The 17,040-nt window shown below is 41.5% G+C and overlaps 1 protein-coding gene across 4 annotated transcripts in view; it reads right to left on the bottom strand.

Moving 5' to 3' along the window:
- The window catches only part of Slc24a2 (solute carrier family 24 member 2), a 215,745-nt gene that overhangs the window by 15,406 nt on the left and 183,299 nt on the right, over window positions 1-17,040 (bottom strand). For 3 of the 4 annotated variants that reach the window (XM_047524978.1, XM_047524981.1, XM_047524980.1), the window contains one exon: window positions 3,833-3,976. In XM_047524978.1, the coding sequence (XP_047380934.1) occupies window positions 3,833-3,976 (144 nt within the window). The remainder of the gene's footprint in view (window positions 1-3,832; window positions 3,977-17,040) is intronic. The other variant, XM_047524979.1, reaches the window with a different exon arrangement.

The raw sequence follows: 17,040 nt of genomic DNA, 5'->3' as shown, positions 1-17,040 counted from the left end.
TAATTTTCTCCTCTCCTTCCTGCCCATGGACATTTTCTCAGGAGCTCTTTGTGGAAGCACATGAGGTCTATGGTAGGACTGTAAAAATAGCCACAGTACTTGGCTTCTCTTTTTATCAGGAGGAAAGGTACATCTCATCACTCTTAAGAGTCTGGCCTGGCTTTATGACTTGCTTTGATCAGTAAAATGTGGTGCAAATGACTGTGTGTAAATTCCAAACTAGATCTCAAGAGGGTTTTGCAGTTTTCATCCTTGCTGCTCTTGGCACTTTACCATCCTGTGATTAAGTCCAGGCTAGCCTGCTCAAGGATTAGAGGTCATGTGGAGCAGGGATGTACTTCCTGCTCAGGTACCCTCATGCTAACCAGCTGGTAGCAGCAGCAGAACTGTCTAGCTGAGCCCAAACCAAACTGCCAATTCACAGAATTATGGGTTAAAAATGCTTGTGCTTTTAAGGTTGGAGTAGTGTGTTATACCTGAAGGAAACTGAGAGAAGATCAAATCTAACAAGACTCTTCTGCGCTAGTATAATCAAGAGGCATCTTTTCTTTTTTTTCTTTTGGGTATCAGGTATTGAACTCAGGGGCACTTGACCACTGAGCTGCATCCCCAGCCCTATTTTGTATTTTAGAGACAAGGTCTCACTGAGTTGCTTAGTGTCTCACTTTTGCTGAGGCAGGCTTTGGACTCCCAATCATCCTGTTTCAGCCTCCCAAGCAGCTGGGATTATAGGTATGGGTCCCTGTGCTTGGCTCAAGAGGCATCTTAATGGTCTTTGTATCAACTGGCATGGTTTCTTTCACTTGGCATATCAAGTATGTAGAGAATGCCCATATAATCTACTTCTAAACCAGAATATTTTGAGAATAAAATGGGACTATCTTGGGAAAATTGGGACATATGGTCACCTTCAATTTGCAATATTGTATCAATGGCTATTTCTTTATTTATGCTGCCTTTAATCACAGAAAGTTATGCTGGCAGGGAATCTCAAGATTTTCTAACCTTTTATTCACAGGAGAGGGAAAAGTGGTCCAGAGCTGAGAAATGCCTTTTCCAAGGCTGCACACATGAGTAAACCCACCACAGAAGGTAGCAGTCAGGAGATCCGGGTTCAAGTCCAGCTCCTTTTACTACCACAGTGAAGCAATCTTGCCTTATAGTTAGTTGTATGTAAGCATGCCTTGCTTCCTATACTGAACTTAGAGCTCCTTAAAGATATAAATTGTGAATTCTGTGTTTTTACATCTCTCAAAGGACCAAGCCCAGTGCTTAGAATATAATAGGTATTCCAACAAATATTTGCTGCGTAAGTTTTAAAACAACCAAATATTCCTCATGGAAATCTCATTTCTCCTTGGAATAACACATAGTATACTCAGAAAAAGACAGAAAAATTCCAGTTGATCTCATGACTAGCACTTGGGGAACAATGAGGAAAAGTCCATTGGCCACCTGAGCCCAGGTGACCAGGGGCTGGCCCTCAAGCATGGGCTGCCCAGTGAAAGATGAGTCTGTGGTGCAGAGGAGTGCACCACATAGTACCCCATCTTCCTGTATTGTTCTCCTTGGTATTACAGCATCCTCTAGAGCAGTTATCGTGATTCAGGCTACTGCTGTTTTGGTTGATTCTGGTTTGTTTTCTAGGAAGTGCTGTTTGGGAGTTTTTCATGTTCTCTAACAGGCTTCCTTGACCTTTTAGCTCATGACAGGATGAACGCTTTGCCAACCCTTGCTCTTGGAGTCCTGCCCAACCCCGAGAGCCCAGGGCCTGGGGTCATTGTCATCTTCTTCCTGTTCCTGCACAACTCCCTGGTTGCCTCTGTGGTTGTGTGCTGACACTCTCTTAGCCAGTCAGCTCCCTGTCCTGTGGACCATGGCACACTGGGCCTTCTGTGGGGATTTAGAAAACCACATCTGACTCCCTGATTTCCCTCCCTGGGGCAAATAAAAGCTGTGGGCTGAACAGCATAGAAATGGGGGGGGGGGGAGAGAGAGAGAGAGAGAGAGAGAGAGAGAGAGAGAGATTGATTTAAAAAATATCAGTGTGATACAAACCAAGGGCAAAACAAAAACAAATAAACAAAAAACTCCCTCAAAACCAAAAATCAAAAAAACAAAACAAAAAAACCCCAAACACATCCAACTATTTGACTGTGTTTTCAGGAAGCCAGGTCTTTGCACTGGGCAGATGTTCTGCAGTTGTGTTTTGCAAAGGAAACCTAAATGTTGCCTTAATTTAGCCACAACTGCTACATACCAAAAAAACCTCTTGTGTTTGGGGAGTCCTTCCACAAGGGGGTCCTTTCCTGGTGTATACTGCATAAGACATGGCTCTTCACCAGGCTGGATTATTTACAGGATAATGGGATGGGATTTTTCTCCCTCCCTGTCTCTTTAAATGAGGAAAGTAGGATCATCAAGGGGCTCTTGAAGATTTATGCTAAATTATGCTGTATGTCACCACAGTATTCTATTTCAAATGAGTTTAGAAATGATTTTTTCCCCCTGATTCCCAAGTTTTGATGCCATGACATATGAGAAGTCATGTTCACACAGACCTGGGTCTGAAGCTCAGTTCTCACCCTCTGGCAAGTGGCCAGGGATAAGTCAATTATGTCGTGTGTGTCTCTCCACCCTAGTTGTTTCCTGAGACTCCATAATATAACTTATTGAAAATACCTAGTACAGAATCTGCGGCATGGTAGGCATATGCTTTTGTTGAGTGGGTATGTGTGAAGTGCCATGACAGAGAGTAGAGCTGTTTCTCCTTTCCCTCTCATTAGTTCTTTCACCTCTAGGACAAGAACTAACAGTTGAGGACCATTAATTGGCCAGGAACTCAGACTGTACTTTGCTGACTGTAGGATAGTATTGTGCTCACAACACCCAATACCTGGATAATATTGACTGTAGTAATGATAATAATAAAGGAAGGAGAGGATCACACATGAAGGCAATTTCACTACACGAATGCATTTCTTTAAACTGTGTTTTGAGTTAAGTGAATAGTCCATGTATGTAGTTATATAGCCAAAATAAAATTCTAGGAAAAGTGAATCACCCTCCTGTTCGGACCTATAGTTGCCCTTCTCAGAGGCAATAACTATGGTGATTTTAAAATATGGTTGCAAGTTCTTTGACAGTCTTCTCATCAAGAGTGTCCTATGCTATATGTGACTGATGTATTCTAGGTAAACTTTTTTTTCTCCACCCCTTTAATCACCACAGGATGACTGCTTTGGCCAATAGAGTATAGCTACTATATAACTTCTGAGACTAGGACATCAAAGACCACAAAGCTTCTGCCTTTTGCTGCTGGAACGCTCACTCTTGGAGTGCTGACCTCTTATGTAAGATATTTGACTATCTTGAGGCCTCTATGCTGTGAGGAAGCCCGAGTCACATGAAGAGGCCACATTGAGGCATGCCAATAAACAACCCCGGCTGAACCCAGTCTTTTAATCATCCAGCTCGGGTGTCAGAAACATCAGCTAATTTGCCTCCAGGTGACTGTAACCCCTAGCTGTGAGTTACCCCAGCCACTCAAACCTTCCCAGCTGAGGCCCAGACATTGTGGCACAGAATTGACCATTCCCCAGTGTGTCCTACTCCAATTCCTGATCCACCGGGTCCATGAGCAGTATAACATGGTATTTGTTGCACACCACTAAGTTTAAGGGTGGTTGGTTATGTAGGTCTGGTAATCTGAACAATCACAATTGTGTGCCTATCCAGAGAAATGTCAGGCATTTATAAGAATTCACATGTATCTGCATCACTTCTCCTCTTCCTTTTGACCAGGAACCTGTTTCAAAAACACTTTACTCACAGGTTTGCGAACATCAGGTAAGGTGATCCAGAGTGGAAACACGATGGGGAAGACGATCAGGAAGGTGACCTGTTTGCGGGTGTTGGAAGGCCAGGCCAGGCTCAGGGGCTGGTCCTCCTCCTCCTCAGATGTCTCCGTGGTCTGCTGTAGAAGGAGACAGAAGCACAACAAGGGCAGTGGACAGGCCACAGAAGCAAAACCAAAGGGAGGGAGTGAGCTCCAAGCCTCATTAGGACTGTTCCTGAGCTGCCCCAACTGCTTCACAAATGTGCTTTTTGGTTTTATAAGAGAACTCCTTGTGCCAATCTGAGCCATAGGAACAAACAGTAAATCATCCAGCAGGAGCATTTAAGAACTTTCTTTTTTCTCCTTGAATGCTCCTCAGCTTCTCACTTTAGTCAAATAATTATTTATCGTGGGCTACAGCTTCAGTTCAGGAACTTTTTATGAGAAATTATTTGCAGAGCAACAGACCAATGACCCCTTATCTCTTCTCTCCTTGAGGGCTATGCCAGGGGATTCAGAATCCTTGGAAGGAAAAACACTGGTAAAAATTAAAATTCCTTTTTTTTTTTTTTTTTTAAGAGTACTAATTTTCAGCAGGCACATGAAAATCACTGCAGAAAAAAATCAGTAATAACACTGAGGGGGTTCAACTCCCTCCTGCTGGCCCAGGATTGCTTAAACTCAGTGATTCTTGTGTGTTTTCAACCTGCTTAATCACCTGTTGAATTGTAAATGATTTCACTTGCAGTCAAAGGCTTACTGTGCAGATGCATGTCTCCTTCCCCAGAGAAATAGAGGGTGGAAGTTGAGCAAGATACGGGGCCCGCACTGGGTTTCAGAGCCAGGCTGTAAAGGTCCCACTGTAATTTGGGAGCACAGCCAGTGTCTGACTCGCCAGTCACTGCAGTCAGCAGCTTCTGCAGTCCCAGAGCTGGAAGAGATGAAAGGCAGATCCAGCCCGGCAGGATGACCATTAGCCTGTCAGATGGGCCCTCGGAGCCTCCAAAACAGCACTGCAGACACCATCCATCACTCCCTTCCCCGCTTGTTTAAAAATGAAAGTGCAGCAGCAGGACCAAGCATCAGATCTAAAAATATCAACAGGAACTTTTCCACCGAGGCTTCCTTTTGAGACCAGAGAAACAGCCTGCACAGGCTTCAGAGAGCTCCTGCTCTCTGTGACCTCACTTCCAGCGTCACACAATTTCTAAGCAGTAGTAATGACCCTCTAGCATTTGTGGCCCTAAGGGGGTGGCAGGTGGGACAGGCTCAGGCCAGATGGCTTAGGACTCAACTAGAGGTCAGGGCTGGGTGTGAGGCCGGGCTTGTGGCAAGCTAGGTTACATTTATTTATTTGGCAAATGCTAGGAGTCCTAAAGGCTTCATAGTGATTTACACAAGTACCTCCTCTTCATCTCCCTCTGGAAGTTAAAATAAATAAAAATAACAAGAATAAAGGGATCTGAAGCCCTGTTGAAAAACGGTTCTTCTGCTTTGGCGTGTGACCTTGGCTGTGGGTTAGAGATTCTGCAAACTGCAAATGTGACAGTGTTATGGGGATTAGGTAAGCAAGTCGAATTGGAACAGTATGCATGTTGGTCACCTGGGTCCTCATTAACTGCACATTTCACACCCTCTCTATCCTTTTGTTAATGCAATTCACTGCTGGTCCATTCACTACTGTCTTTACTCCATTCTGAGGGATCCCATCCCTGATGGAAGTTTGGGTGTGCTGGTTCTTATCTCTAGTCCATGCTATTTCCATCTTTTTGGAGATGTAGCAGGTGAATTCATTCAAGGTATCAACTGGCTACAAGAATAATCTGTGTGTCACAGGACCAATGAAGGTTTAGACCATCGAGTTTTAACTATTCTCTTGCAGATATGATCTTTCTGGTTTAACCCAAATGAATGACTTTCCCCTTCTCCCTGGTAGATGCCCCAGAAATGGGCATGAGAGAACTAAGATGTGCATTGTTCCTAGTAAGTGGCCTGTCTCATCCAAGGTAGTTTGTTCTATTCCAGCAGAGGATCGACTTCCCGAAAGACCCATCAAGCTGATCTGATGAGTTCTTCAAGCTCTTACCCTTCCTGGGTGTCCTTCCTCTCCCCACTCTGTCCCCACTCTCATCCACAATCTAGCAACTTCTCTTTAAACTCCAGGCTAACCTTTTTTTGAGAAAAAACAACAACAACAAAAAACTCTTTATGACTCATATCATTTTAATGACACCAACAGATGGTGACATTTCATCAATAACCCTTCTGCTTATAACCTACGGATTAGCTTCTTTCTCCATCTGCCAAAGTCACCAGGCAGGCAGTGCCACTAGCAAATAGCAGAAAATAATTGTCTGTTTAGATGCATAAGCTCTAAACACACTACTGTCCAATGCAAACAATTAGCTATATTGTATGATTTCCAAAAACTGCATTTGAGGTGGCTGTAGCTAGGCAGAAATGAACTAGAAGAGACTGTGCCTCAGGCCATGCAAACAGCTTTCTGTGAAGGACTTCACAGCCTTTTGAGGACCAAGTCCTGCTTCAGGGAGGTGCAGGAGCCTAGAATCCCAGGGTGGACTGGGGAGGTGTCCCTGGAGCAAGGCTGTGAGCACCCTTTAGGAGATAATCTCTTCATCTTTTTTCCAAGTGAAACCTCACTCTGGATCCATGGGCGACAGCTTGAAAGCTTGTTAGAGAAGCAGAAGAAAAAACACTAAGTTTGGGGCTTGTTTTGCTTTGCCCAGGCTGGGATGCCAGTACAGTCTTGGTCTCATCCCTAGGGAGAAATCCACTGAGGTTTGAGTAGTGATTTTCCAGCTTTTCTCAGAGTTCTGGCCTGTGGACTTTGACCTTGTGACCACCTAGTATTATCTCCTATAACTTTGGCAGAGTGTCCACCAAAAACAAAGCAAACTGGAGAGGGCTACCACTGTGATCCAGAAGGAATTCAAGTGACTTTTGATATAAGAGATTAAAACGGTTGGACATCTGCTGGAATCTCTGCAGAAGTCCTAGAATTATGCAAAACCAGAGCCAGTGATGACTGCTATAGGGCCTTGTAACCTCTGATATGGAAATCTGAGATGAAAACACATGACCCTCTATTCCCATGCTGGTTGTCAGATCTTATAGCATGATGGGAAGAGGAGGTGGCAGAGAATCAGGAGTCCTGTTTCTGCTCAGACTGTGGTTTCTTGGGTAGTTACTGCCGTCACCTGCCAGCCTTCATTGAGTACATTTGGGTGCAAAGCAGTGTGCCAATTTTAGGAGTCTTGCTTTCAAGGAGTCTTTCATTTAAAAGGGGGAGAAAAAATAGATAACCCCAAAGAATTTATTACTGATAACTACAGGGTTGCTGGCAGGATATGAGACAATATTTGGATTATTCTCCAATATCTATTTCTGTCTGCTATGGATTGAATTGTGTCCCCCCTCAAATTCATATGTGAAACCCTAACCCCTAGTACCTCAGAACTGTATTTGGAGATAAGATCTTAAAGAGGTAGCTAAATTTAAATGAGGCTGTTAGCATGGGCTCTAGTCCAATCTGACTGATGTCTTTCTAAGAAGAGATAGGACACAGAGACACCTTGTAATATACAAGGAAAGGCCACATGAGGAGGACATAGAAAGAAGACCGGCATCTGCAAGCCAAGGAGCTTCAGAGGAAGTCAGTCCTGCCAGCACCTTGACCTTGGACTTCCAGACTCCTGATTGTGATAAAATGAATTTGTGTTGTTGAAGCTATCTAGTCTGTGGTATTCTGTTATGGCAGCATGAGCAAACAAACCTACTGCCCTTCTGCTTGGTAAGCAGAAAGCTCACCAAGGCCTGGAAGACAGACTTTGTCAGCCTTCCCAGGTCAAGTTGTGAACATGTGATTGAGTTCTGGCCAATGGGATGTAATCAGAGATATCCTCCACAACTCCCCTTAAAGGGTCAGGTGTGTCCTTCCTTCCTGCTAGCTGGAATGTGAATATTTTGGTCAGTGAATGAGCAACTGTCTTGGACCATGAGGTGGAGGGACAATAAACAAGAACCTGAGTTCCTGACACCCATCAAGAGATGCGGTAGAACTGGGCACAGTGGTGCATGCCTGTAATCCTAGTGACCCAGGAGGCTAAAGCAGGAGGATCCCAAGTTCAAAGCCAGCCTCAGTAACTTAGTGAGGCCCTAAGCTACTTAGTGAGACTCTGTTTCAAAATTAAGAATAAAAAGGGCTGGGAATGTGATTCAGTGATTAAGAGTCCTTGGGGGTTCAATTCCTGGTACAAAAAATAAAAATAAAGTACCATAGCCCTGAAAACTGACTTCGCAGAGACAGAGTAAATTACTTATTGAAGCCCTGTCATTTGGAGGTTTTGGTTGCTCACAGTGGAACCTTATCCTAACTTGTCCTGTATTCTTTTTATGAGGATTCGACGGAAAAATCTCTCCTGTCTCAGCACCAGGAAAAGTCATGCTTCATCTGAGAAGCATTAAAAAAAACCTTAGACATACTGTGAATAAGGCAACTGAGCCTATTCTTTCTTTGCTTTGTCCACTGGGGAGTTCAGAACAAAATGTGCAACTCCTTCCACAGTCACAGTCCTGGAATCCGTGCCCCCCTTACTGCAGTCTCCCCGTTTTCCTTTTGTCTTCATCCTTTGCTGTATTTTCTCAAAACTATTCACTTTCTTCTTTTTCATCAGTTGTTTTGCTTTGCATACAGGCTTGAATTGTTGTGAAACAAGGTTGGGCAGAGCTAAATAAAATAATAAAACCATTTAGTGATCTAATAAACATTTTGTCAATACTGGAGGTTGAAATCTAGAGGTGTGGCGTCAGAACACCTCCAGATGACAGAATAGTTCCTGGTGTCAGTCAGCATCTTCTGGGAGGACTCTGGAGCAATAAATTTGTTTTACTTGTATTTGTCTCATGAATGGCAGGGGCAGCAGCAGCGTTCCTGGGTGGCCTGGTGTCGTGAGCATCTATTCACCTTCTTTACATGTGCATCCCATGCTCTGGTGTGGATGGCTTGCCCCAGAATATGCCTCAGGTCTCCAGTGGAGGGGCTGAACTGGATTCATCGGTTCAGAGTTTGCCTCTAAAGCCAGAAACTACTTGTTGGAAGCAACTCAATTTCTTAACTTTTGTCTATGTAGCATTCCAGTGTGAGGGCTAGCCCGCTTTAATGCAATCTTTCTATCAGAAAATTAAAATGAAATCCAGGAAGTGTCTGAAAATAGTCCATGTTCCAGTTCAGTTTTATGATGGGTGATCATATCCCATCCCTGGTTCACAGGACACAGCCTCAGAGGATCACCTGGACCTGCCTTTAGCCCAGCTCATCTGGGGTTTGATTTGGATCAGAAGTGAAGTTCTTGACTTCTCTGAACCCCCTGGACAGGAAGGACCCTGGCTCATTGAGACAGCCCGTCCCATTTGATGAGTGAACACCCTGGGAGGGAGGACCTCTTGAAGGAAGGTCACAGTGTCAGGCTAGACCTGTGTGGTCCCCAAATCCCAGTTCTTCCCCCATTCTACACTGGATCCCTTCCTCAGCCCTAAAAAATAAGTATGCATGTGCTTTATGCCCAGTTATACCAGGCTTCCCAGCTTTATTTTGCAGTAAACTCGATCTATTTTTTTTTTTTTAAAGCTAGCTAGAGTAAACACTAAGCAATTAATTGACTTTTTTTTTTTTTTTTTTTTTTTTTTTGAGCCTGAAACCAATTTTTGGTGGTTTTGGGGGGCTCACATTTCTTAAAAAAAAAAAAAAATGGTAAAAAACACATGGACCGTGCATTAGTTCCATTTCCTCAGCATCATGTAGCATCCACAGCAGTATAGAGATGACATAAATAGCAGATTTGGGGATGTGATAGGAGGAGCTGTGGGGATGCCCTCTTCCTTCCTTTAGCTCCTTGAGTGATATCTCTAAGGTGCACATTTAAAAATGTAATGCAGGTGCTGATAAGACACAGTGAATATTGGGCTCTCAAATATAGGTTAAGAAGAAAGACTTACTCTTTTGCATTTGTGCCCAAGTGCCCGACCTTTAGTCCAGGTGGCTACAGGAAGAGTTGGCAACCAAGCACACTAATGGCTGGAATGAGGACTTGAGATTTTATGTGCATTTCATTGTTCAGTGTGACCCTGGATTCCTATAACTGTGGATAATCCTGTATTGGTTACTTCTAAAATGGATATCTTGTGAACATTGTAGAAGATGGATTAAGGTCTCTACAATAATAAACTTTCCTGGGGATAATTTGAGCAGGAGCTGAAATAGGAGATGGGTGGTTATTTTCAGACTCCAGAATTCAGTGCTCGAAGGTCAATAAAGCCTCCGGGGAGGAATGTGCCCAATAAAACAGCATCATCTTTAAACATTGGGTATCTGCTTCTTCTTTTCCCTTCCTCCTCTATTCATTATTGAAACATTAAAAATCCTCTGTCAAAGGGTGCACGTTTCATTTCTCCAATTAGGTTTCTGTGGGAACTGGTCAAAAGGCTCATGTGCCCTTTCGGAGGGTGGGAAGGGGGCTCCTAGGGAGAGAAGAATTCTTGACAATGGCTCAAGGGACAGTTGGAGAAGGGATCAGCAAAGATAACCCACTTTTCATATATTTCCTATTAGATAGGAAGTTAGATACAAGATTGTCTTAAACATGAATCCTGTTCCAGAGTGTTCTTCTATAACACTGTTGTTATAAAATTAAAAGAGTTAATGTGCAGAAAACACTTAGAATAGGCCTTAGCATATAGTGAAAACTCAAACAAATTTGGTTATTTTTATTTTTAAGGATAAATATTCAGGAAAACAACGTCTTTAAAGACATCTATGAGAAAGAAGTCTGACTAGGTAAACTGTAATGACATTTCCAGCAATAAAATTCTATAATTCAATTATTTGACATAAACATGGAAACCACAATGATTTTCTTCCTCTATATGTCCACTCATCCAATATTTATTGAGCATTTTTGACTGTGCTGATATCCACAATCTAATTTCTTTTTCTCTTAGGTAACAGAAATAAATCGAAGGCCTTTGTAAATAAGATGAAAGGGAAAATTCCACAGCCCTAAGGAGAAAATACTATTTTATTCTAGTTAGGTAGGCTTTCAGTAGACTTTCTATCAGAAACAAAGCTTCTAAGCAGATGGTAAGACTCATAATATTGTGATACCTTGAGTCTGTGTTTTGTGTAGAGCTAAAAACAATAGTAGAGTTGGGATTCTCAAAGGTAAAATTACCAAAAATGCTCAGTCACACCTTACAACAGTTGAAAGGCTCTGAAATCAACAACTATTTGGCAAGTAAAAGTTGCTTCCCAGGAACCATTCCATAGACTTCCCTCCATTTTGTAAGCTTCAAACACAGCATGCTTTGGAAAAAAGAAAATGCCTGAATACTCCCATCTGAAAATGCTGGCTGACTCAGGGACTGTAAGTTGTTCTTATCTCCATTTCCCCCTAAATGTATTGGTCAATTAGTGGGGTGAATGTAACAATGGCCGTCATTATGTCAACTGACTTCAGAAATGGAACATTATGCTTGAAATTGTATTACTGAAAATACTGACTCATCAACATACTACTGGGTGGTGGATCATTCTGGTCAAATAGTTTGAAGACCCGAATTTAAAATCTCTTAAGTGACATGTAGAAAATAAACTTTTGGGACAGAATTTGTTCTTGAACTTGCCAGACCAGGTGTGCTATGAATCGCTTTCAAAGCAAACTCAGAGTTCTGGGATGGTTCTCCTGAGGATCACAAGTCTAGGATAAAGCTCCAATTGCCTTTCCTCTGTGGAAAGACAATGGAAACAGGAGAGTCTTGAAGAAGAAAAACTCTTTGATTGATGATGGGAAACCAGGGAGCCATATTTGGAAAACTTCAATTACTTGACTCCAAGATTTGAGTCCTTACTAACAAAAGACAGAGTTATGTTGAAGCTCCCCCACCCAGCATGGCCGTATCTAGAGATGGGATGTCTTAGGAAGTAATTAAGGTTAAATGTAGTCCTGAACCCACAGGATTAGTTTCCTTATAAGAAATGGAGTGCTTGTTCTCTCTCTCTCTCTCTCTCTCTCTCTCTCTCTCTCTCTTGCTGCTGCTGCTGCTTTATCTCCTCACCTCCTCTCAGTTATGTAAAGACAGTGGGAAGATGGTTATATCTGCAGCAGGAAGCGGGCCATGACCAGAGACCAAGTCTGCCAGAACTTGATCTTGAACTTATAACCCCTGGAACTGCGAGAAAACAAGTTTCTGTTGTTTAAGTCATTAAACATTAAATATGGCTCCATGGTATTTTGTTATGGCAGTCTGAATAGACTAATACAATGACCATATGGGCATTGATCTTTTAAAAAATATCTCATGTTTGAGTAGTTTTTGACTTTGAAATAAATAATTGTGTTCACTTCACATAGTTCATTTTTAATGAATTTTAAGCCATGCTTTGAGTTGTGGAAAAATCTATTTTTGTTCTTAGTTTCTCAATGTCTTTACATTCGTGTTTTCTAGCAATGTCCCTCATTCTCTGCATTCTCCTCTTCTATGTTCCTATCCTTATCTCTAATCCACACAGTAAATCAAAAAGCGATAAATCAAAAAGCATCTCTTTTTGGAAGGGAGCTCCATCTGAGACATTTGCCTTGCCTTCTGTGTGGATACCCTGAATCAACAGAGCTAACATTTAAGTAGAGAACAGATTTTTTTTTTTTAAGTGACAAATTTTTGCCTGTCTGATGGTAGGAAATAACTCACTCCCCTTATAATACCATCATATGGTTTGTTTTACATATAGATAGAAAAATTCTAGTGTCAAGAATTTAGCACATTAAACACAAAATGAGGTCTCACTGAGCAACGGCAACCTGAAAACAGCTTAATCTTCTTGTACTAGGCTTTGAACTAAAACCAAGCCTTCAAAATATTTTTCTGTGAGTGATGAAGCTGCCTGAGCCTAAGCTCTCCAAGAAGCCAAGAAAGTATTTCATAATAATGCAAAATGGCGCTGGGAGGGTCTGGCAGAAGGCAATTACTTTCCTTTGCTTTGAATTTGGCCTAAATGAATCTGGGGTGCAACCTGTGGATAAGATGGGTTTCTTCCTAAATTGCTCTTGTAAATTGGTTTTTGTGTAGTTTTCATGGGCATTGTAAATCTTGCTGATACAATTCATAAAAGATTTGTTAACATCAAAGCTAACTGGATAATTATAAAAAAAAATCCCCAAATCATTTTCATCATCTTATTATCAATCAGATTAGAATTGCTCTAAGGAATAGGGGCATTAATGTTAGTGTTTTTTTCAGGATGGTAATGAATTTTTTTTTTCCTTTTTAATAAGTAGTCAGCCCTTAATGTATCTTATGAGAATGATGAATAGACATTCTTCCGACTCTTCAGAAAGCACAATGACAAATGGTATTATTAACAGCAAGATTCTCAGTGAACAGTATATAATTCTTTGTCAATATTAAAATATAGGCAGAAATTAAAGAGTCTCGTCATTGCCTTTTTTTTTTTTGTACTGGAAATTTAACCCAAGGTTCTTAACCACTGAACCACATCCCTAGCCCTTTTTATTTTTTATTTTAAGACAGGGCCTCGCTAAATTGCTTAGGGTCTCACTAAGTTACTGAGGTTGGCTTTGAACTTGCAACCCTCCTGTCTCAGCCTCCCAAATCACTGGGATTATAGGTGTGTGCCACCACACCCAGCTCTCATCACTTTTAAACAAGTTAAAAGGTCTTTGCATGCATCTTGAGCAGCTGGTAACTAGAGTCCAGGTCATCAGATACAAGTACTGGACCTCAGCTGTTCCTCAAAAAAAATATATAAGTATAAATGGACAGGAGATAATGTTATCTGCCCTAGAAATGGAATCTATATACTATGGCCTAGTCAGTAAAACTGCTTAATTTTTGCTTGTTTCATAATTTGTGTTGAGTTTTGTCCTACACTGATGGGTTTCTTTTCCAGGGCTGTTGTGGGTCTGGGACGGCTTGGGCCTTACTGGAGAACCTCTTGACATCCTTATCTTCTTCATAGTCAGGCAGTGGTTCTCTCCCCCAGCACTGCCCTGGCAGTGTCATTGTGTGGCTGTGTCAGGCTCAGAGACACACAGCCCTCTTTCCACCAATGCTTCCATCTTCTGGGTGCCAGAATCCTCTTATTATGCTGCAATGATGTTCCAAGAAATTGCATAATCTCACTGATAGGGGGAAAGGCAGCCCTTGGTTATTTGTAAACTTAAACACCATCATGACTTAGAAAAACTACTTTTTCATTGAATAATAGTTCCAAAATCCTGTGCTGAACATCGACTACTTGTAAGGACGTAAATGTTTGCTAAGTAAGGGTAATCTTTTAGGAGGAAAGACAAAATATAGATTCTAGGTATTACCTAATTGGATGATCTTGGAAATCTCTATCAGACCTGACATTCTTTGACCAATGTTTATTACAAAGTCTTCCAAAGAAGCCCCAAGATCATAGCTTTAACTTTAAATAACAACAACAATCAACAGATTACTGTAGACTATAAACTACAGATCTTGATAAGGATGCATTTTTTCAAACTCTCAGAAACCTAAATTTAATAGTAGGGAAATATTTTTATACATTTGATTCTTTGTTTCTTTTTTTTAAGAGAAATTAAAAGTCCCAGTCTCTTCCATTATCTTTTCTCTTCTCATCTTCTACTTAGTTACACAATGCTTGAACATTTTTTGTTTTTAGTACTGAAGATTGAATCCAGGGGCACTTTACCACTGAGCCACATTCACAGCCCTTTTTATTTTGAGACTGGATCACACTATGTTGCTGAGGCTGGCTGAACTTATAATCCTCCTGCTTCAGCCTCCCAAGTCATTGAGATTACATGTGTGCCACCACACCAGCTATGCTTGAACATTTTTATCAGCATCATGAAGCTTCAAGAAAGTGGAACTTAAAAACTACTGTGTTTAGGGAAAGACAACACTAGGGAGAAATAAATCAGAGATGAGTCCCAACAGAAGGAAAAAGGGCTTAACACTGTAAGCGATATTTGAAATGTAAAGTAAGAAAATATGAAAAAAAGCTTACATTTTACACTTTCTTTATCCACCTGCCTGCCATTCAGTCACCCATCTATCCAGATTTATATAAATCTGTTTGCCCACCAGTGCATCTTGGGCAACTCTTAACCAGCAGGGACAATTTTGATTTCTTTAAGGACAGAGAGAAAGTTTAGAGGTGAAATGAAATAAAAGCAGCAACACATAAAAAGCTTTCTCATGATGCATGAGAATGTAGGACACAATTTTTAAAAGTTAGCTCTTCAGAATTCAGAAACTAAGAACTTTACAAGGCACTTCCCTCCCATGCCTCATTGTGAACAGTATCTGAAGGGCTTTGATGTGTCACAGCAGTGGGGATCCTGATGCAGCCAGGGAGATTGCCCCGTGGCATATGTGGGCCAAGTGCCATCACCTGTCTGTTGTCTAGATAGGCAAAATTAAAAAGTAGGAAAATGCTGGGTTCTGGTGGGAGAGCACATTTCTTTGAAGTGTCTTTCAAACCTGGTTAAGTTCTCAACTTTGAAAACATTTGGGAAGGTTGGTAATTTCTCTGTGCCGGAGTCAACACATTATGCCTGCAGTTTGGGAGAGGATAATTAGCACTGAACCATTTAAAAAGTCAAAGTATTTCTTAGTTCCACAGAATATATAAATGAAGCAACCTCCCTTCTGCACAGGGGTTTGTGTCCTCTATCTGAGAATATTCTTAAAACGCTCTTCATTGCCTGGGTAAAGTCTGTACTGGAAAAACCATTCAGAGACGAGGTGTCAATGTGAAATTAGTTCACTTGTAAATAGGGTTTTAAAACAGCAGTTTAATTAATGAGACAGGGTAAACTCTCAGGAGAATACCAGCGATAGCTTGTGGTGCACGGGGCTCATAATTTCTATTAATAGAGTTGGGATACACACCTCATTCATCATGTAGCTCGATAAAAATACAACTTGGAAATAAATAAAACTAACAGAACACATAGGCACTGAATCACTTCTGCAGGGGCTATGCTTCAGGTGGCCTGAATGTTCCTGCTGCACATCTTTTTTCTGACTCTGGAATCCTGGCCCTAATTCATCCCATCGCACAGTTTTCCCTGCCTTGAAACCTCTGCACCGTCTACAGCCTTCTTTTCTTGTTGACTACTGTGACCAATTTATTACCAACTCTTCTCAATTCTGGCTCAGAAATAGCTCTCAAATGTGCCCTGCTACTCATTCCACCACCAACACTTGGTCTAAAGCCTTGTCCGCTGGGCTACTTAATAGCCATTTAAAAAAGATTTTCCTAAGTACTCCTAATAATAGCAAACACCAATACCGAGCTTACTGTGTACCAAACTGTTCTAGGAGCAATTGACCCTCACAAGATTGCTATGATAGATGCTGCTATGTCTATTTCACAGAGGAAAAATGGACAACAGAGAGGTTAGGTAAGTTGTGCAAGGTCATACAGCTGGTCAAGAGAAGAACTAGGATTTAAACTCAAATGGTCTGTCTCCAGAGTCTCTGCTTCAGTGATTAAAAACACTGATTCTGTTTTAATTTAACCCATTTTTTAAATTGTTGTTACTTTTTTGGAATAGGCACCACAGTTATTTGGTTCAAAATTCAAAGCCACAGAGGGTGTGTATTGAGGAGCCTCTCACCTAAGTTCCCTGTTGCACAGGTCCCTGCTCGGGAGGTAATTGCATGATTAGTTTTTACAATAGCACCCCAAGCAAATGCTTATACACTATTTCCCTCCTTTTTCAGTATGCAAACATAGTATACTCTACTATCCTATGGTCTAGAATACAATTTGGCATGTTGCCCTTTTCACTTAACAACATGTATTGAAGATAATTCCAAATCAGAACATGAAGAGTTTTCCCATTTCTTCATCTTATTTTCCTCTTTCTTTAAAGACTGCAGATGGTCTATATTAGGAATGGACAGCTTTTTTTTTTCTATAAAGGGCCAGACAGTAAATATTTCAGGCTTTGAGTTCCATATGGTCTCTGTTACATATGCTGCTGTTGCTTCCTTCTTAAAAAGATGTTTTAAAAATGTAAAAACCACTCATGGGTCATACAAAGACAGGCTACAGGCCAGATCTGACCCATGCGCCAGCGAGCCAATCTCGGGACCAGCAGGTTCTTACC

This window comes from Sciurus carolinensis, chromosome 14 (assembly GCF_902686445.1).
Source record: "Sciurus carolinensis chromosome 14, mSciCar1.2, whole genome shotgun sequence".
In the NCBI taxonomy this organism is placed as follows: domain Eukaryota; kingdom Metazoa; phylum Chordata; class Mammalia; order Rodentia; family Sciuridae; genus Sciurus; species Sciurus carolinensis.
This window is presented reverse-complemented; position numbering and strand designations above follow the sequence as displayed.